This window comes from Cibotium barometz, chromosome 38 (assembly GCF_041138505.1).
Source record: "Cibotium barometz isolate CiBa-2024 chromosome 38, ASM4113850v1, whole genome shotgun sequence".
NCBI lineage: Eukaryota > Viridiplantae > Streptophyta > Polypodiopsida > Cyatheales > Cibotiaceae > Cibotium > Cibotium barometz.
Window position 1 is genome coordinate 25,358,267 of NC_141083.1, and position 22,110 is coordinate 25,380,376.

At 39.4% G+C, this 22,110-nt stretch overlaps 1 protein-coding gene across 1 annotated transcript; it reads right to left on the minus strand.

The window, feature by feature from the left end:
• Positions 1-235: 235 nt before the first annotated feature.
• On the minus strand, positions 236-1,240 carry LOC147616516 (uncharacterized). Its single transcript, XM_086777168.1, has 2 exons — positions 899-1,240; positions 236-445 (listed from the first exon to the last, which is right to left on the minus strand). The coding sequence occupies exons 1-2, from the start codon at positions 1,238-1,240 to the stop codon at positions 236-238; spliced, it is 552 nt and encodes a 183-aa protein (XP_086633294.1).
• Positions 1,241-22,110: the final 20,870 nt, after the last annotated feature.

Consider the following 22,110-nt stretch of genomic DNA (forward strand, 5'->3'; position numbering starts at 1 on the left):
TGGGGATCTTGCTGTAACAAAACTGCACCCACTATTTCCTTTCCAACACTAGAGCTAACAAAGAAAGTGTACTCCCAACAAGGAGGCATGAGTGTTGGTAGCTCTGACAAAATGACTTTAATGTTACAAAAGTACTCCTCAAGCTCATTAGACCATGCAAACTCTACTTGTTGAGTCAATTTTTGCAAGGGGTGAAGTAACTCTGAGGCTAAGTGAATGAAGCGTGACATGTACTTCACCTTTTGAATAAATGCCAGATGACCTCCTTGAGACTCTTTGGAGATGGTAGGTCGATAAGAGCCTTTGCCTTTGTAGGATCCACCTCAATGCCTTTGGAAGAAACCTTATGACCAAGCAAGATTACTTCATCCTCACCAATATGACATTTGTCGGGATTGAGTTGGCCCCCCATGTCGTAGAGTTTCTTCAAGCCTTCTTCCACCCTCTGCACATGCAATGACTTAGAGCTATAGATGCAAAAATCATCTATGAACACTCTAATGGATTTTCCAAAGAATGCTTGAAACACCATGTTCATGAAACGTTGAAATGTCACTGGAGCATTGGTCAAACCAAATGGCATGACTCTGAAAGCATAACAACCCCAAGGAGTGATGAAGGTTGTTTTTAATTGATCCTCCAATGCAATCCCACCAATGCAATCCCAATTTGGAAGTAACCCGAGTAGCCATCACATATCGTATACTTCTCATGACCTGCTACCTCATTTAGGATCTCATCTTGAAATGGGAGAGGAAAGTGGTCCCTTTTTGTCGCCTGGATGATAGTCCACCCACACCCTCCATTTGCCGTTCTTCTTGGGAGTGATCACGACGGGAGAGACCCACTCTGAATTTTCTACAGGATATATGAATCCCGTTGCTAGAAGCTTCCTCACCTCTTTGAGTAGTGCTTGCTCCTTGATGACTCCTAGTCTTCGTAGCTTTTGTGCCTTAGGTTTGGCTTCTGGCTTTAGCTCGATCTTGTGTTGAATGGCCTCTACGCCATGCACATCTGTGTAATCTTTAGCAAAAAACCTAGGAAATTTCCTTAGTACACATTTAAACTCCTCTCCTTCCTCCGATGTAAGCTTTTTTGAGAGCATAGCATCAAACATTTCTTCATCATGCACAATTTGGTCTTCTTGAGAGCCTACCTCCTCCAAACCTTGACAGGGTGTCTCTTTGTCTTTTGCTCTGAATCTTACCCCCATGACTTCAATGGAAGACTCCTCTTCCATAGTGCTATTGCTGCTTTCTTCCTCTGAGGTGTCATCGGTCCAATCCTCCTACCTTGAGTAGATTCTTCATTTATCTCCTCTCATCGTTGCTCCTTCATGTCAAAGATAATCTTCTTATGATTTTCATTCCTGCAAATTAACTTTCCATTTTCCCAATCCTGCAAAGCTCGCATTCTCATTAGCCATGGTCTACCTAGGATAAATGGATAACCACTTCCCTTGGTAGACATAACATAAAAATCAACAACCTTCTTAATGCCAAAAACTTCCACAAAAACATTCTTACAAATCCCAAGACACTTTGCTTTGCTATTGTTTGCCATTTTCACCTTAATTTCAGGTGTTTCATGAATATGCATGCCTAGTCTTTGCATAAGGTCCTCTGTCATAATGCAAATTTGTGCACCCCCATCTACTAGACCCTTCTTAACTAGCCTTCCCTTGATGTAGCAATCTAATATAGGTGTAATGTCCACATCCATCTCGGCTTGCGAAATTTTTACAACAGGCACATTCTCTTTTGTTTTTCTCCTAGTGCTCACGGACTTTGTTAATTCTCTCCTAACTTGTGGACATAAGGCTAGAAATTGAGGCCACGAGATATCAGGACCCTTACCTCTCATGTCTTCCAAAAGGTTGTATGGAGCCATAACATGTCCAAGGGGGAAATCTTGGAGGTTTATATGACGTCGTCTCCTCTTGACTTCCTTGTTTTCCTTCACTTTCTTTCCTCGTCCATGGTCACTTTGTGATGCCACACCCTCCTTTTCCTTCTCTTTTCCACGCCTTCGTTTGACACCATTTGCTTCAATGTCTACCTCCTTGGCCTTTGTTACCTCTACCACATGTACATTTGGGTCCGACAAGAGCGGCATTCCTTCTACTCCTCGTGGAGGTGGTCTTGTTGCATTGGGCCTCTGCAAAATCATCGGTTGTTGTTGAATAGTGCCTTCACCTGCATTCATCACTAGATAATTCATGTTAGGCTTCCCTGGCTCCCCACGAGGCCAAGGACAATTATACATTCCATGCCCTGACTCTCTGCAATTCCAACATTGCAAGGGTCGCCTAGGTCATTGCTCTCGTTCTTCAACCCTTTTAGCTTGGCCCTTCTGTTCCACAGCTTGTGCAAAGTGAATAGACAAGTTATTTAAAGACTCATTTAACTTTTCTATCACCTCGACTGTGACCTCAGGTAATTCTCTACTACGAGTGCAAGACTGTACCTCTTCCCTAGGCTTTGAATCATCAAAGATAAAGCCCCCCCCAGCATACACCTCATCTTTCGGAGTTTCTTGGTAGCCCTAGCATCAGCAACATCAAATGTTGTGGGCTCTCCTGACTCTACTTGCAATTTTAGTGATGGGTATATCCCTGCAATAAATCTCTCCTTCTATAAGAATTCTGCACCATCTCCAGGGTTAGGAAGACTATGCAACCAAAGAGTCCAAAGACGTAAGAATTCTTGCTTATAACTCAAGTAGTCCTCTAGATCCTTTTGCTTATGAGCAACTATTTCTTGCCATAGCTTTTGTGTGTTAAAAGGAGTGAAGAAATTGTCTCTAAAAAGTTGTATGACCTCCTTGTAATCTACTCGTGCGGGTGCAGGTAGAGATTGAAACCAAGTGGAAGCATCTCTTCGTAGGACCAACTCAAACATGTCTAAGAATTCTTGGTCTCCTACCACTCTCTTTATGTGGAGTGCCATTCTAAAGTTTGATAAGAACAACTCGGCATCCTCACCGGGCTCTCCAAAGGATAAGGGGTGGCCACTCATTTGCCTAGTGGTATCCATGCTTAAGAAGAAGCACAAATATGATTGCACAAAGGTCTTCCTTCACTTTCTTTCTCTCTCACTCTTTTTTTTTTCCTTTTTTTTTCAAAGTAGAATGAAAATGTAGACGTCAAAGCTTATGTCATAACAAATCAAAGGCAAAATAAATGGATTAACTGAGGCATTAATGGCTGCTACTTGCCTAGGTCCAAACATACGACGAATGACACGCTGAAATTGCAACTTACTACCAACAACTATGTGTATTTCTTGCCTAGCATAAGAGATTGGCATACGGTATAAGTCTTCTTGATTCATAAAACTAAGCTAAAACAAGATGAAAATATGCACATCAAACGAAATGGTGTAATCTACAATGGGAAGTATGATAGGATTAGGTGATGCTAAAATCTCTCTTAGTCTTTCTGGACCAAAAAGAAGAACCATGCGTTGTTGGTAGAAAATTTTTCTATCAATGCAAACATTCACTCTAGTGGAGCGCACCCAATGAAACTGGTTGAATTGAATCTCAAGAGGATTAGGAGGAGGTGGATTATCCATGAAAGATCACACAAAAGTACCAACTTTCCTTCTTAAAATATGATACCCACAACAAGCACACAAGGAAATTTATGTGTTAAAGAGATCGATGTACCTTAAATACCCATTCAAAAACTGCTCATCCTCAGTGGGGGCACCAAAATTGAGGCAGTCCGGGGCAAGCAACAAGAAGAGCGGCCTCTAAGCACTCCTCAAGGCTCCCGTGTTGCTCAATGGGCTTGGGGCACAACGCAACACAAACATAAGAACCCCAAAACCACACACTCAACAAGAACGGGGCACCACCTAGTTATGTGTGTGAACTAGGACACCAAAGATCTTTCCTTGTAGCCAATCAATACAAGCTAACCATAGACACACACACCCTCAACAAACACTCATAACATATGGTATTATGTGTGGAGAAGACTAGCATAACACAAATAGATGCACACCAAACTTGGAGAAGAACTTAGAGAGACAATATAAGCTTGATTTTGTTGTCGCGGTATATACATGGTCTTAAGGTTATGGGAGCCCTCTCACCATACAACCCTCTTACCATGGAATGAAAGGCAACAAATCAAAAATAGGCCCTCAAGCCGCCAAGCATAAAATCACACCACAAAATACAAGGATCGAATTTACCTTAAGTCAAACATCGGACCGCTTTGCTAAATCAACTTTGGAGATGTAGGAGTCCAAGATTTTGTACACAATTGCACCCAAACTACTAATCTTATTTATGAACAAAGGCAAGATACAATTATGATAGGGAGTATGGTATCACTCAAGCCCTCACAATGACATAACTAGCTTCAAGCTTCTCTATGCAATCAAAGGTATTGATGTATAGAGAGAGTTCACAAGTTCACTATCTCCTTACACACTAGAGTTGGGAATGGTGTACAATGTGTGTAATCCCCCCTTTACAAGGAATGGAGGGGGCTCTATTTATAGGTTTGAGAAGCCCCAATTAGGATTAAGCCTAATCAATCTTATAGAGGGAGGTGAGAAGAGACTAGGTGTACCTTGCCAAAAAGTGGGCAGACTGGGGTCCATAAAAAATTCATATCTCACCGCCATCAGCTCCAAAAATTCTCAAAAACATTGAGCATATTTCTGAGCTCCCGAGCTAACTTTTGTCTTTTAATGACTAGTCCAAATTTGGAGTGGAGGTGGGCGCAAAAAATTCAGCAGAATCATGTATTTTCTGAATTTTTAAAATCTTTGTGTGGGTCCCCGTTGGTGGAATTTCTTGATAGCTCCAAGAGTGAGCCCCCCAATACATCATACCCTGACCTTAGAGACTCAAGTGTATGTGGACACTTGCATGGAGGAGATTTTTTCCATTTTATAAAGGATTTACATAATAAGAAAAAACAAGATAGTATTTAACTAGTCAACATATCATGACAATATGGTTATTATGATAGGAAAATAAAATAAACAAAGAGATCCAATTGTGAAAAAAATACTAAAATAAAATATACAAAAATAATTGATATATGAAAAACTATTTAATAAAAATATATAAAATATTTAATAGTAAAAAAATATATACAAAAATACTAAACTATGGAAGTCAAAAGGGAGGGAGACCCTCATTTATTTTAGGGTAGATGAGAGAATAAAAGATGAAATAGTCTAAGGAAAAAAGTGATTTGGGTAGTAGGCTTTCTACATGGTGTGGGTAGAAATGTGAGGGCATAGGATTTACTTATGCATGGTGAAGTTGAAGCATATGTACAATGATGGTCCAAAAGTATTATGAAAAAAAAAAATAAATAAATAAAATATACTTAGGTTTTGTAATACACACACCTAATGAAGCATTTACATATTTGAGAAAATAGAGACCCCCATATTTAGGCCCTTATATGAAATAAAATATTTACACAAAATGGGCCGTAATAATTTTATTTATTTTTGATGAGTAGCTAGCAAAAACTTTTTTTTAATAATATAAAAAATATATATAGAAGATATGGGTAAAGTCCCTAACGCACACACGCCTATTTACAGTGAAAAGGTATTTATGACAAAGAGTTTATGTGATTTTCCTTGGCCGAGGTAGCTCCCTGTGGCAATGTGGATAGCCGAAAAAATGGCTATCACTAACACAAAAGACATGTGAATGGGACTGCATTCAGTGCAATCTTACCTTACGGCTTGGATTCTCTTCTTCAGGCCTCCAGAACCGAGCCTTAAGTTCTCGACATTTTTAAGATTTCTTTTCCGTATATGCGCCGTTCAATGATTGTATCTTTTTCTCTATATTTGCAGAGGTCACTTCTTAGTTTATTGATTTGACATTCTTGTTCTTTCAATCTAACTTTCTGTGTCTTGCATTCACCAGACAAGCCAAGAAGCTCATTCGCTGTGTTGTGAATAATGATTTTCTCTTTCTTGCATATGTAAGAAATTGACTTGCAATATCCTAGTAAGCCTGTGGTGGCGCCATCACCTGCAAAACGCAAGAGAGTTGTGGGATTTGAAAAGGGAGGATGTGAAGCAGTAAGGGGGTCAATAGGTGTTCAAGCTCACCCTAACCCTCCTTGAAACACATCCAAAAAGAGATTACCTAGTGAACCACAACTGTCGTGTGAGGATCTTTCCAATGGCCGAGCTCGTAACCCTTGAGGTCTCCAAGCTCTACAACTCCTTGAGAAGAAATTTCACCGCCGCGAGCGTTGTCACACTGCCGCGTCGCACTACCTATTGTATTATGAGAGAAATTCACTTATATACATGGCCATAAGTGTTCACACTCACTTAAACTATGGCCGACCGGGCACTTTGGACTCATAAGAGACTTAATGCTATTATAATGACTACTCTCATAATATACCCATGAAGTACATCACTTAGGACTTCATCCTAACTTGCTACCAGACGCTCTTGAAGCGGGAATTGTCATAAATACTTCGTCACACCATTATAGGCACCCGTCCAAGTTGTAGCTTTGGACACTATTGCTTGATATCTTGAATGTATGACCCTTTGGTGTATCTATCGTGACTCCTTGATGTAAGATAATGGCGGTAGCTCTTATTAATCCTAGAATTGGATTAACATTTTCCCCTTCCTGATGACGATCGCGTCCTCATGATCGCATTCAAGACCTTTGTGTGGGGAGAATGAACAAGCTTTGTTGATGGCTTTGATGTTGAATGATGTTCAATGGTCTGTGTTCCTCCAGAAGGAATAAGAAAAGCTACTTAATGAATGAAGAGGTTAGGGTGTATTGGAAATTCCTAATGGGGTGGGGGGTTATTGTTGCGAATGATTGCATTTTTATATTTGTGAGTTGTTTTTTTTTGCTCACTTTGTTTTTGGCAATCATCGGCAAGGTTACATGTGATTTTTGTTAGTGGGGACACTAAGAGATGTTAATAATGGGAGAGAAGAGAGAGAAGGATCTGGAGGAACGTAGACTTAATCATCAGAACGGATGTTGATTCTCAGTTCCTCATTTGATTCATTGAAGCAACATTCATCATTTGAAATAATGGGCTTGTGATGATGACGTCCCTTTGTGTGGCAGGATTCTTGTAAAATGTTGTTGAGTAGGACCTGATACTGTCTTCTTTTGCCCATGTGCTTTTTATCTTTTTATGCATATTTAAGTTCTCTTATGAAGTTGATTTACATGAAGTACAAGAATGGAGTCATATAGACTCTTATTGAACTGCTCTGTGTTGAAGTAGCCACTTGTTGGTGAGGATTCAAGGAATTATGTCCACTTGCGAGGTTAATATAGATACTTCACTAAGGATTGAAGATCATTGATTTGTGAAGATGGTGGCATCGTTTGGAGATGTTTATAATTTGAAGGAAAATTTGAGGCGATGGGTTGTACCATTGACCAGGCTTCCGCCCACCATGGCCCCCCCATCCAGAGATGTACCTGGAACTTGTCGATGGAAGGGTTTGGTGCAAATGTTCTCCAATGCATGAGTATGGATATGTACTCATGGAGCAGCTACTGCTACATTAATTTAGCCAAAAGAATAAAAAGCAATAAGCTTAACAAATATATAGTGGCTATTGTGTGATATGGGTTAATCCATTATGATGAGACTTAAATCGTGAAAATGCACGTTCTTAAGCCTTGAGATGGACTCCTTGAATTTGTAAATTTTGACCTCATCATTTTTTCCACGTGAACTGCTAAGACGTGAAACACTGAGGTGTGAAAGACTAGATGTGAATGTCATGACGTGAAAGTGTAGATGTGAAAGTCATCACGTGAAATTACAGACGTGAAAGTCATGATGTGAAAGTCTTGCCGTGAAATAGCAGACATGAAACTGCGGATGTGAAAGTCATGACGTGAAGATCTAAGACGTGAAAGTCATGACGTGAAAGTCTTATTGTGAAATAGCAGACGTGAAAGTCATGACGTGAAATAGCAGACGTGAAAGTCATGACGTGAAATAGTAGACAAAAAATTACAGACGTGAAATAGCAGACGTGAAAGTCATGACGTGAAATAGCAGATGTGAAAGTCATGACGTGAAGTTGCAGAGACTGACATGGGCCATGACTTTACAACTGTGTTTGCACTTGCTTAGGATGGACCATTTATCATTTCCAGAGGGGTGACAAGAGCATTGCTATTTCATTCTTGATGTGCTCTTAAGTCTCTGTATTTAATCTTGAAGTTGTTGCTGAAATGATGTTGAGGCAGTAGGGAAGACTACTGATTGTTTGCTTGAACAGACAAGCTCTTGTGTTGGTGTTGAATGCACGAGAGTGGTTGAGGGATTTGCTTGCTGTCTCTTGGGTCTCCATTCTTGTCGAACTATAGGTGAAGTTGTTGGGGTTGAAGTCGGTGGTGAGGTTTTCTTCACATTGTTCGATATTTTGGCAACCATATGATGGACTTACCATCATAGTATCCTTGTTGTTGAAGTACATGCATAGGCACCCATCTTTGATGAACACTGTAATTTGGTTACCGATGTGTTGGGTGTTGAGGCTTCCTTCTTTGTGCAAGCTTAGGGGACTTTGTGATGTGCTTGGGGACCCAAGCTTTGGTATTTCTTTGGTAGTACCCTTGCGCTTGCAGCAATGGTTTTGGTACCCACACTTGTTGCATTGGTGGAGTTCTTTGAGGAACTCGCATAGGCTTTTGTGGACGGTGTTGTGGAGTACTCTTGTTCTTCCTTTGCTTTCGAATGTTGCGTTGAGGAAGAGGTTTTGACTATCGAGGCACCCAAATTTGATTGGCACCTTCATAGTAGCCTTGAGCTACAAGTAGCTACTTTTCCACCCACATTTTGATACTATTAAGATATCTTGATTGTGGTTGTCGTGGTGGAGTTTTCTTTTGGGGTGATGTGGAAGGTTTGGGGCCCTCCTTGACTTTGGTTGGTACTGAGGTTGCAGGTTTTGAGACTCATTGGGATCATTGATGATGAGGTTAGAGTCTCTTGTGGAGTGGTTTTTGATGACGAGGCCTTTAAGCATGTGGTTGTCTCCTTTGGTGAGGTTTGTCGATGAAGATGCATAGGAGCCGGGGCCTTTCCTTTGAGTTCCCTTTTAGAGTTAGATGGTTGGGCTCTGGGAAATTATTTAGGAATAGCTGCTGATTGCGAGGTTTTGGCATCAAACTTCGTAGGTGAGGATGGGGTTGATGGAGTAGAGGCTTTAGTGGAGTTGGTTGTTGATGCAGATGGTAGGTCATTGTGTAAAGGGGTCTTCATTTGTACATTTCTTGCAGGAGTGTTCAAGGTGACTATTTGCATGGATTCATCTAGTGAATACAACGATTCACTTATCCAAGATCTGCCAATGATGACATCATACTCAAGGGAATATAGGGTGACATGAAATGTAAATTCCATATCGCCCATCGATTGTTTGAGTAGTGTATCTAAAGTAACCTGGAATTGCAATGTTTTGTTCATTGGTTCCTTTTGCAAGACTATTGCTTGTCAAGGTGAGTTTAGGTTGTCCCAATGACACCTAAGTGTCTATTGTCATGATGTTATGACTTACTCGAGGGCTAATCATGTGCGCTTGCATTGAACATCATTGCTTGTAGGGAAATCCAACCATATCATGATAGAATCTTCCAAAGGAACCATGGGTGTTTCAGTTTCAGATCCTGTGTCTGTTTCATATTCCCATTCACTTTCATCCTCTGTTTGGGTCTCAACTTTTTCAAAAGTACCCAGTGCGTACAATGGCACACTTGTCCCTCTGACAATTCTTAATGAGGGTTGTTTGGAAACTTGCGAATTCTGACAGTCCTGTTTTATGTACTTCGTTACGTCCTTTTATAACTCATGTTGACTCCATTAAAGGTGCAAGTGTTGATATGATTCTGGATTTATCCATGAGAGAAGAGCATTCCTCCGTATGAGGTTTTGAGAGTCTGTTTTAATCTTGTAAGGGAATTATCAAATTTTGTACGTGCTTTCTCAAGCCTATAGTTCGTATAGTCTGTTTTAAATGACTCTTCCGTATAGGGAGTATGTCTTCCTCTTGAAAGGGAAAGCGGTACTCCTGTAAGCTTTGTATCTTGGTTGTTGGTTTAGGTTTGGCATTATGAGGCTCAATCACAACGGGTGACCCTGTAAGACATTCAACCATGTTTAGCATGCACTCCAGAGCTTGTTTTTTACGTTCTGCATATGTAATATGATCATTATTATCCATTTGGGGTGGTTGGGTGGGATCTAGTTTCTTGATTGGTCTATGTGATGCACTGTGGGGGGGAGAAGAGTAAGAACTTGTCTCATCCTCACTTAGTGATGTACTAGAACTTGTTTCATTCTTTGACTTCCTTTGGTTTGTCAGTTTTTCACTATGTTTACCCATGCGATGGGAGCGAATTTTCTTTTGGGTTTTTGTATCCTGTGTCGCACATATGGGTGTTGAAGTTTGTGTGGTGGTCTTTGACGTGGATGCTTCTGTATCATGTATAGCTTTTGGCACTTTCGTGTTTATGTCCCCTTTTGGGTTTATGTCCTGTATAGACTCCTTTTCCCTATCTTTTAATTTGACCCTGGTTTCGACAGTTTTTTGTCCCTTGTTTTTCTTGGGTTTAGAAGGTTTTGTTTTCTCTTTTGGGTTCTGTTTTAAAGCACATTCTTCTACCCATGTTAAGGTATTGTCTTTTGTGTTCTTTTTGATTGTTTGTCATGCCTTGGCTTGTAAACGTATAAGCACATTCAATGGCACCATGGCCAATTGTCCATTTTGTACACTTAAAATGTTAAGAGTTGTATTTTGTGAGACAAGCTGCATTGAAATGTTAAGAGTTGTATTTTGTGAGACAAGCTGCATTGAAGCAACTCGTCTTTTTGGGCAGTCTTGGAACATGTGATCAATGCCACACTGTTCACACATTGGTCGCAAGGTGTTAGTTACTATAGGCATGGAAGTATTCCAAACTGTGCAGTCTGCCACCTTGTGAGGTCCACGACAATAGAAACACTGAAGTATCTGATTAACTACCTCCTGAGCAATTTCTATCCTTTAGACTGTTTCTGTTTGGTGCATGGGAGATGGAGGTTTTGAGTCCATTGTGGATGAAGCGGGACACTTTTTACTATCATGGTTAAAGGTTTTACAATACATGTAGTATAGAAAAATAGGTGCCTTGTATGCACAATGAGGATTGGGATGGTCATAGTGATTGCACTCAACACAAGGCATTTTGATCATCATTTTTGTAGGCATTAAGGATGTCTGATTTTGAAGGTTTTCATCCTCTCTTCGAGATGTTGACTGTAAGGTTTTAAGCAAGGCTGCATAAAATTCTGGAAATGTCAATTCCGAGATCGATCTTTCTTTTGCCATTGCTTCATTTAGTTTAGATGAGTAACATCTCGTAGCATGATCATCTTCTAGAGCATGTTGTCATCTAAACGTGTTGCTTCTTTACAACATTGATCGAATGTTTTCGGATTGGATACAATGATCAAGTTGTGTAAGCTGTTATTCTTTAAGCCCATCATAAAACATCTCCTCAATTGAACATTGTTTAATTTTGCCCATGACTCACAACGTGAGTCCAAGAGTTTTATCCAAGAAGAATAAAATCTCTAATGGATTCATGTGGTTGACGTTCAATTGAATAGAGTTGTTTTGTTGCACTCCACCGATCACCTTGTCTAGAAAATTCATGTATAAAGGCTGATTTCAAGGTTTTGAAGTTGGTCTCGCCGGCATTAATGCAATGAACCATCGACTAGCTTTTCCTTCTAAACATAAGTTCAACGCATGTACCTTAGTGGGGCAGTTGGGATTTCTAAAGGCTTCACATCTCTATTCAAACATTTGAATGAATTAAACACGGTCTGTTGTTCCATCGTATTTGCCCATAATTTTAGAAATTTGTACGGCCATATTGTTGTATGAGTCATTGAGGCCGTATGTGAGTGATCTTGTGGGAAGAGACTCACTGAGTCCTTGGGCCACCCCCTTCCTAGACTAGTCAGTATGTGCGTGCAAGGTGTGGGCATCCAAGAAAGGGTGGTGGTACTTATAGGATTTGCAGGAATGTTAGGCAAAGGACCAAAGCCTGGTGGGATCGAAGTCATAGGGGGTGTAAAACCTGATGACACGCTTGTTATAGGCATGGTCAATGGCATGGGGAGGTGAATTGGCCGCATGGATCTCAATGGCTCGAAGATGTCAGCCCTTGGATTCAGTCCTTGTGTAATTGTAGAGGCAATCCTTCTATTGTGGCCATGTTAGAGTGCCTAAATGCTCCTTAATGAGCAATCACAGTAAAAAAAAAAAAAACTTTCCCACTGCCCGTTACAGCCTCAAGAGGCTTGGCGTACTCTTCGTTGGATCAAACGGGTGTCCGTTTGCCCTAATTAGCTTAGGCGCTACACGTGAACGACCAGAGATATTTTTTCAGAAAAAGTGTATGTTAGGAACTTCCAAGATGGAAGAGGAGGTCCTAAAACCTATTTTCCATCACTGTCTCAAGAGGGAAAAAAATTTCGAGAATTTTTTCCCTGTTTCGAAGCAGGTTTTTGAGGGTGTTCCAAAAGGAAGTTTGAAAAACTCTGTATAAGGGAGTTGTAGTATTTTTGGAGTACTACAACTTTGTTCCCCTGAGCCATTTATCATTTTGTCGTTTAGACCCTCAATAAGTAGCCCAAATATGACTTGTCGTCGTTTTCGCACTGTTTTTTGTGGTTTTTGGACTGCTTTTTGCCTCGATTTCGGGTCCAATTTTGAGGCTGCTGGTCGGAGGCCAAAATGATCAATTTTGACTTCGGATGAACAAGTCAATAGTCGTAGAGCTCGATGTCAGCTTTTTGATGAGCCCTAGAGTGCCTTCATATCGGATACACGGTTTAGGATATACGGGCCTCCAAACAGAGGTGGTTTCCAGAGTCAGTTTTTTTTTCCACGTGGACTGCTGTTTTTTTTTTTTCACGTGAACTGTTGTTTCACGTCGTGAAGAACTCTTCACGCGTGAACCGGACTTCATGTGAATTAAATTTTGATTTTTTTTTCTGTGAACTGCTGTTTCACACCGTGAATAACTCTTTTCACATGTGAACCGGACTTCACGTGAATTAAATTTTGATTTTTTTTTTCGGATGAACTATTGTTTCACGCCGTGAAGAACTCTTTACACGTGAACCAGACTTCTCATGTGAATTAAATTTTGAATTTTTTTTTGACGCCGTGTGAACTGTTTCACGTCGTGAAGTGAAGAACTCTTCACGCGTGAACTGGACTTCACGTGAGAATTAAATTTTGATTTTTTTTGAGTCTAGTGGAAAATACAAATTTTTCTTTTTTGGGGAGAATATTTTTTGAAATTAGAATGAAAGGGATATGGGCATTTTTTCAAAAAAGATAAGTGGAATAAAAAAAGTCAACCCTTACCTTACACCCTTCATAAATGAACCCCAAAATGGACAAATTGACAACTCATGAGCATCTTCTCATTGAATGCTCATTAGCCTTAATGAGTTATGTAAAAAGGTGATCAAGGATTAATCCTTTCACTAATCTTTTCCTCTTTTACACTAATCAAGGACTCTAATTAACCACTAATTCCTAATTAATTCACACAATTGAGCACACCATTGGATAGAGCAAGGAAAAACTAATCTATGTGCATCAACAATTGCATATATTAATCTAAATTAGAAAATTAATTAGACTCTTAATTATAGTCTCCTTTTTAAGACAAAATTAAGCAAAGAGAGTTAAATTTCTCCAATTGATAAAAAAATTGATGTGATTAGGTGTTTTGATGCATCTAGTTGCTCTCAAAACACTTAAAAACTCCAATTTCAACAACTTATATGATCAATTTAGATCCCAATTAACACAATTTCTAAAATTTTAACCTATTGATTGAGATTAATCACTCTTAATGAACCAACAAACCATGGTGAATTGGCAAGGCATTGCATATGCCATAGATCGTATGGGTGATAGTAGGCAAAATACATTGGAAACATAGGAAAGCACACTTCAAGGACAAATCACAATGCAAGTCACAACTTGTAAAGACTCTTCATCAAGTATCTCTTGTGATCACTGACATGGACATTGAATTAGTACAAAAGGTACTCACATTGGAACATATAACAATACCTAAAATCAGATTTTGTATTTCCCATGTCTATTAGACAAGTGTAGAAAAATGATATGAATAAAATTCATATTGTATTTCAATATTGTCATTTATCCCATATACAATGAAGCCATAATATGAAACCCATGAATAGAGGTATGATATTCTTGGACTAACTATGGCATTTTGAAACATGGCCTAATTACTTTGGTTCCAGAGCATCCACGAAGTTCGTGAGGCACTCAAGAGAACGGATGGCTTTTCTTGCATTTTCCATGCTTGTTTCTTACATGAATCAAGCATTCTCTCACATTGGTCAACTGGTATAGGGTTACATAAGCATGAGACAAATATGATCAAGAGAACAGATGACTTGTCTTGCATTTTTCATTATTGTTTCCTATATGAATCGAGCATTCTCTTGCATTGTTTGATTGATATTGGTTGCATATGCATAAGACAACTACGATCAAGATACTAAAACCATTACAATATCCAAGATTTAGCATACATTAAAAGTGAAAAAAAATAGGAATAAGTTGCCCACTAGCTATCAGAAGGGTAACTTAGCCCATTGGCTATTACAAAGGCCTCAGGCCCTTACTAGAACAAGGTGTCTACAAGGTTTGCTTCATGCCTTGTAGTTTCTTCCTTCTTTCCTTTAGCTTCATTTTGCTCATCTCCCTTCTTCTTGCAGCAATCCTTGATTACATGGCCCTTCTTTTTGTAGTAGAAACAAGACCTTGAAGTCTTGAACTTCTTCTTTTGACCATCCATCACAAAATCTGTCTCTCGTGTTTTGAGGGGTTGTTGAATCATTGGCAAGTAGTTGAAGTAGAGGCTGTTCTTCCTTTTAATTTTGTCTCCTGAGTGAAGACAACACTGTAACAAGGGTTAGATTGGGTTGATTTGTAATGACACTAACACATTGCTAATGTGCTTCAGGTATACTTGCAAGCAAAATGAAAACAACTTCTTCTTCTTGAACTGCCACACGAGCTCCAGTAAGCTGGTCTATGAAGCACCTAATGTCATTAATGTGAGAAGCCACTGTGGTCTTCTCCTCTTTCTCCAATCTATGCAATTTCTTTCTTAAGAAGAGACGAGATGCAGCATTGACTTGACCAAAAATTGCTCTTAACCTTAACCAAGTATCATTAGAGGTAGGGGAGAACTGACTTGATGAATTTGGTTATCACTTAAGCCATTGATGATGTATGAGAGAGCTTTTACATCATTGCTCACCCATTTTGCAACCATATCATAATTCCTAGCATTGGATTTCCTTTCAATCCCATTCACAATTCTCCAAAGCTCTCTATCGGGCAAAGCCATTTGCATCTTGATGGCATACTTAGTCCCATCAAATCTATCTCCCTTTTTAAATATCCATTCCCATTGCTCCCCATTGCTACAAAATGAAAGACTACCCTCTCTGAGTAGGAATAAATCTTTAAAGATGAGGGTTTGTACAACAAGAGTTATACTCAATAAAAAATAGCCAACGCTTAAGCTTCAAATGCTAGAAACCACCCTCCCTATACAAATGCATGTTCATACCCAAGAATTTTGAGAAACAGAATTTCCTTAATGCCTGGTAATAATGGGATTTCTTGCTCACTTGAGTTTGGATTTTTTAAAATTTTTAGTTTAATGTGCTTAGGGTTTGGAGTTGAAGATGCCATGCATCTTTTCTTTACAAAATAAACTTCTTACTTTGTGACCACCACACACTTAAAAAAGAGGTAGTATCCTTCATACGCTATGTACAAGGCTTGAGAAATTCCAAGTAAATCCCAAAAATGATTTATCCACCTTTAATGAAAAGGCTTCAAAGCGTCAACACAAGAAACAACCCAAAATAGTATCAACTGAACCACATGCAGGGTTTAAAAATAGTAGCAACCCAAAATTAACGGTCGCTACTTGCACAAAAAAAAACATTGTTAATAAGCCTTACGCGCATAGCCAGCTGACCAACGCGGGTTGATTACTGCACCATTTGTAGGGGCCGCAGGCTCTCAGGGGCCGCACCATTTGTAGGGGCCGCAGGCTCTCAGAGAAAAACAATAGCAATAGTATGGAGTTCTTGCATCGCCATCTTCACACAGAAAAGGATGCACCCAGTTGCTTTGCTTCTTGTTGAGGTTTCCTCTGATCTCACACAGAGAAATAGAGAGTAGCTCACCACTTCAGCTTGATCTTTAAGTAGAAGCAGGCCGCCAAGCCCATATAGAATGTAGACCAGATTAAGCTGATGTAGAGATTAGGTTTGTGTGGCTTCCTTCAGTTCTTTTACTCCATTAGGTACACGAAGTATGTTGATAATACTTAACCTTAATCACCTCTCACTCTCTCTAAAACTTAAGAAACCTCTCTTTTCAAAAGATTGATGATAATGATACATCTCTATGCCACACACAATAGAATGAGTAGATATACATTACCCACTAGATAATCACAAAAGATTCTTAATCCCTCTCACACAAAGATTAGGAAGGCTTAATCACTCTAAATATGTCACTTAGTTAGACTAATGAAAAAGAGACCTTCAACACAAAGAAGTTGCCCATAACACTTAGATTCACAAATGCTCCCTCTCCCATTATGACAATGAACACTCCCAAGAAGGGGGGCTCTAATACCATGTGAAAAGATTAGGAAGATTTTCACACTAAGCAAGAGATTAACCTAATCTTTAATGTACTTGGTTTAGCAATGAATCATAAACCGCAATAGACAATAAAATAAACCAACAATTGATCACTCTTAAGAAATAGCTTATGAGACTAAGCATAGATGGCTTGTCTCTAGCACAAGATGCTACATGAGAGTGAAACAAAATGGTAGACATATGACAAGAGTGTTGGTACCATAAAGGTTCACTACTATTGCTCTCCACAAAGGAGTCCACCACATTGGATACAATAAGAAGTGTACACCCACATGGGTAAGGGGTATTTATACACCTAGAGAGCAAGAAGGTGCCTAGAGCAAGTTGCCATGCCACTTGCATCCACTTGCAATGCCTAGTGAACCTAGTCCACATACTACTTTAGTTCCCTAAGGTTACCCACGTGAACTATGATTAATAAAATCATAGTCTAAGGTTTCCAATTATTAAATCCACCATCCTGAGGTAGTGTACCTACAACTAATCTAGATCACATCTTTCAACATAGTCTAATATGGTCCCTATCGGATGCTGCGGTTGGTCATTTTGGACTAACCATATAATATGGTCCTTGCGGTTGGTCATTTTGGACTAACCATATAATATGGTCCTTGTTGGATTATATGATTGGTCTCAAATGGCCGTGGGAGTTGGATAAGGTCCATGTGGGTTTCATTGTAAGGTCGTATTGTATATAGTTAAAGCTACCTATTTATTCAAAGGTCTTTGAAAGGGATTAGCCTTGTATGTTATGAAACTGAATAAAGTTGATGATAAGTCTCCAAAATGGAAACCTCAAAGGCTTATGAGTATGGAGATCTATTCCTAGATAAGCTTGCAAAATTTCTACCTTGTTATCAAGAGTTTATTCAACCTAGTGTATCACCTTGGGGAGCACCCATTCTCTTCCATAAGAAAAGAGATGGTACCTTTAAGACTGTGTGTGGATTATAGATGTCTTAACCAATGCACCATTAAGAATAAATATCATATTCCTTACATCGACGATATTTTTGATAGGTTGCATAGTGCCAAGTACTTCACTAAAATGGACTTAAAATTTTGGTATTGCCTTCCCCCGCTATGGTCATTATAAATGTAAGGTGATGCCTTTTAGGTTAAACAATGCTCCCCAACTGCTTTCAATAGATTGATCTTTCGAAGAGTAGTTGGGTGATATGAGAAATTGGATGATTTTGTGCTCATGTTCTTGATGATATCTTAGTGTATATTGTTAGAATAAACAAGAGCATGAAATGCACGTGAGGAAGGTTCTAGACACTCTAACGTAACATAAGTTGTATATGCAAGGAAGAGTAAATGTACCTTCTTCATAGACAAAGTTGAATGTCATGTAGTTGCAAAGGAAGGGTTGACTCCAGATCTTGTGAAGATCCAGTCTGTGATTAATGGCCTACTCCTAAGTCAACCAAGGATATTCAAAGCTTGTTAGGTTTAACAAGATGGCACCGCTTGCTTCTGAGCTCAAGAAGAGCTACCCTTCTAGTGGTACCCTAAATGTCAAAGTAGTTTTGGTGCTATCTTGATGTAACAAGGCCATCTTGTCGCTTATGAGTCTCGAAATATTTGGCCGCATGAGAAGAATTATTCTACCCATGATTTGGAGCTCCTGGATGTGATTCATGTGCTCAAGCTCTAGATGCATTTCTTACTAGGACATAGATTTTAATTGATCACTGATCAAAAAAGCTTGAAGTGGATCTTTTCTCAGCTTCTTGTTCAACATGAGGCACAAGAGATGGATCGTGCTTCTTCAAGAGTTTGATTTTGAGATTAAATTTCACCCTGGAAAGGAAAATGTATCAGTTGATGCTCTCAGTCGTAAAGTTTCAATATAGCCATCTATATGCCATCTAATCCTCTTTTAGAGAAAGTTTAGAGTCTTCTCAATCCACGATTCTTATTTTCAATCAATTATGATAGCACTAAAATCTAATAACAGAGATCCAAATCTTGAAGGCTTTATCTTGGAGGATGGATGCATGTCTTATCATAAAGGTTGCACATTCCCCTCAGTGAGAGAAGATTAGAATCAAGATCCTCTCTGAAGCACATGATATCCCTTTAACAAGTAACCCAAGTTATGCTAAGACCTATGCTTTAATTAAAAGGAGTTTCTTTTGGCCAGGTTTAAAGAGGGATGTATTGAATTATGTAAAGCAATGCTTTTCTTTTCAAAAGTTTAAAGCAAAAAGAGTTAATCTTCCAAGGAAGCTTTGCCCCTTAGAGATTCTATAGATGAAATGGGAATGTATCCATGTGGATTTAATCACTGAGGTCCTGACTATGCAAGGTGGATATGATTCCATCATGGTTGTGGTAGACAGATTAACCAGGGTAGCCCATTTTCTACTAGTTAAGAAGACCTTTTTAGCGGTTGACATTACTCATATTTTTGTAAAAGAAATAGTAAGACTTCATGGATTGCCTCACCGCATTGTTAGTGATAGGGACAACTTAACTTCTCAATTTTGGACTACTTTATTTGAGGTTGTTGGTACTCATTTAGATACAAGTATGGCCCATCTCCCAGAGAGGTAGATGGACAGATTGAGAGGGTTAATCAGGTTATTGAAGATATGCTTAGGGCTTACTATAGTCATGAACCTAAGAAATGGTTTAAATTTTTGTATCTGGTAGAATTTTCTTTTGAAGTCTCTTGTCATAGATGCTTGGGAATGTCTCCCTTTATACCACCTTGTATAGGCAAGGATATATTACACCTTTGACTTGGTTAGGTCCTCTGATTAGAGTTGAGGCCACAAAGTTAGAGGAATGGATCATCAAGTCAAGCTAATTCGACAAGATATCAAGGCTAGTCAAGATCGACAAAAGAGTTATGTAAACATACAGAGATTTGAGAGACTATTCAAAGAAGGAGACATGGTGTTTCTCTAAGTCAAACCAAAGAAGAGTTCCGTATCCTTGGGAAATTTTTAAAAACTCTCTACTAGGCATTGTGGTCCATATGTGATCACGATGTAGATTGGTGAGCCTATGAGTTCTACCTCTTCATCTTTGGACTCTTAACATCTCAAAGTATGCTTGCTTGCTAAATATATCAACTATGGTCCATATCACGTCATTATGAGAGGAGGTAGTCGGCAAGCCAGTAATAAAATCCATTGAAATCTCTTCCCATGGACCTTTGGGAATAGGTAGGGGCATTAAAAGACCAAAAGATTTACCATGATGGCATTTAAATATTCGATAAACAATACATTCAGACACAAATTTTGCAATGTCATGTTTCATGTTAGGCCAAAAGAAATATTCTTTACGTAGCTAGTCCCTCTCATGTATTAGATGATTCATAGGTGATCATTTCTAAGAAAAGGCAAATTGAAGTAGAGCTAGATATATATTAGACTTCTAAGATAAGCCTCTTTGGAATAGATGTGGATGGCTTTGCCGGTTCTCGCGATAGGGAACTCACGGACTACCGACACAAACACTAGGGTTGGGGGAAGGGGAGCATGGATCCTCTCAGGGAGCATGGATCCTCTCAGGGAAGTATACCCACTAAGGATGAGTCGACTTCACTGGCTAGACATGCAGGACCTATGCTTTACACTGTCTACCGTGCTCTCCGACCACCACCTAGCACCACAGTATCCCTACAGGCCTCTCACTCACACCATACCCACCACTGACCACTCACTCACCTCAGAGAGAGAGAGAGAGAGAGAGAGAGAGAGAGAGAGAGAGAGAGAGAGAGAGAGAGAGAGAGAGAGAGAGAGAGAACACCACAAGAGCATAACATTGTATACCAAAATGCGGAAAAGAATGATACAAGAGAGACTGTGCTCCAACAGAGAATGTGATACAAGTGAGAGTGTGCTACACTAGCCAGAATGTCCTCCTGGCTTTTTGGAAACCAAGATGAATGAATTCTTAGAGTTAACCCAGGGGAGCAAAACTATTGAACAATATCACCAGGCGTTCGCTCTCCTCCTCAAATACTCACAACCACTGGATGAAGAACAACTGATGGGGCTAGGTTCATTTGAGGAATGAACGAACCCTTGAATACCCTGGTGATGGATGCCAAGCCAGTTTCTATGGTTGAAGCCGTATGGATGGCGAAGGATTTCACCAAGGTCTTTGTTCTCAAGGTCCCGCAGAAGCCAACACCATCATCTTTTAAAAGATTTCTAGCTCCAGAAGGTGATTCCAACTTTCCACCTCCTAAGAGACAACCAGGTCAAACTCAGGATATGGGAAGTTCCAGAATGGAAGAAAGGTCTTTTTCCTGGAACACAATCACCTGGAATGCAACCTTACTTGTCCCTCCCTTGAACAAAGAAGTTAAATTCTTTAACTGCCAAGGATATGGTCATCATAGTATGGATTGCCCAACTCCTTTTGGATCAAGGTTTTCAAGACAAGGAAGTCAAGGACCAAGATTCCAGATGCCAGCTCCTTCCTTCCAGAGTAATCAGGTTCCTTTCTGTCAAAATCAGGGAAACCCCGGAGGTAGACCCTCTAACCAACCCTCAATTTCAATCCAAAGTAATGCAAGACCTCCCCTTTAGAATAGGGGAAGTCAAAGAGAGAGATTCCCAAATCGGCCATCTACTTCCAAGGTAGTAACGTTGGAAGTAAAAGCACAAAGAAAGAGAACTAAGAGATTATCTTCCAGCTGCTGCGAGATGAGGACATCTTGTGTTTTTTAAGTGGGGTAGGATGTAAGATTCCTCCCCCCCAGCTTTTCAAATGTATAGATGTAAGAACCGTCCCTTCAGTCTGTTGTAATCATGCCCTCCTCACAAATGGAAAAAGATCTTGTTTTACCCTGTTTTGGCCTTGAGAGAGATAATATCTAGAGAGAGATAATTCAAAATTGAGATATTTTTTGATACAAAAATCCTCCTAATGCTAAGATGATTTCCCCTGAAATAGAAGTTCAAAATGAACTTTCCAATGTGCATTAAAAATCAATTGAATATGTGTATAAGAGACCTTAGCCTAAGGGTCCACATTTTCAGAAATTTTTGGATTAAGGTCCAAATAAGGTTCCAAAGAGCCAATAGGATTAATCCAAGTGTTGGGATGAGATAAATACAATGAATAAAAGCAAAAAGTCCAAAAATGAGTAAATGCTCACATAAGATGAAGAGTTGATCGAGTATAAGGTTTATTAGTTAAAAACTAAGGTATATTAGTTAAAAAAATGAGATATTTAGGTGAAATAATGCATTTTTTACACCTCAGTAAGGTGGGAATCCCACTTGAGCTAGGCACCTTCTTTATCATCATTGCTTGGGTTTTTTAATTCAAAAAAATGTGAT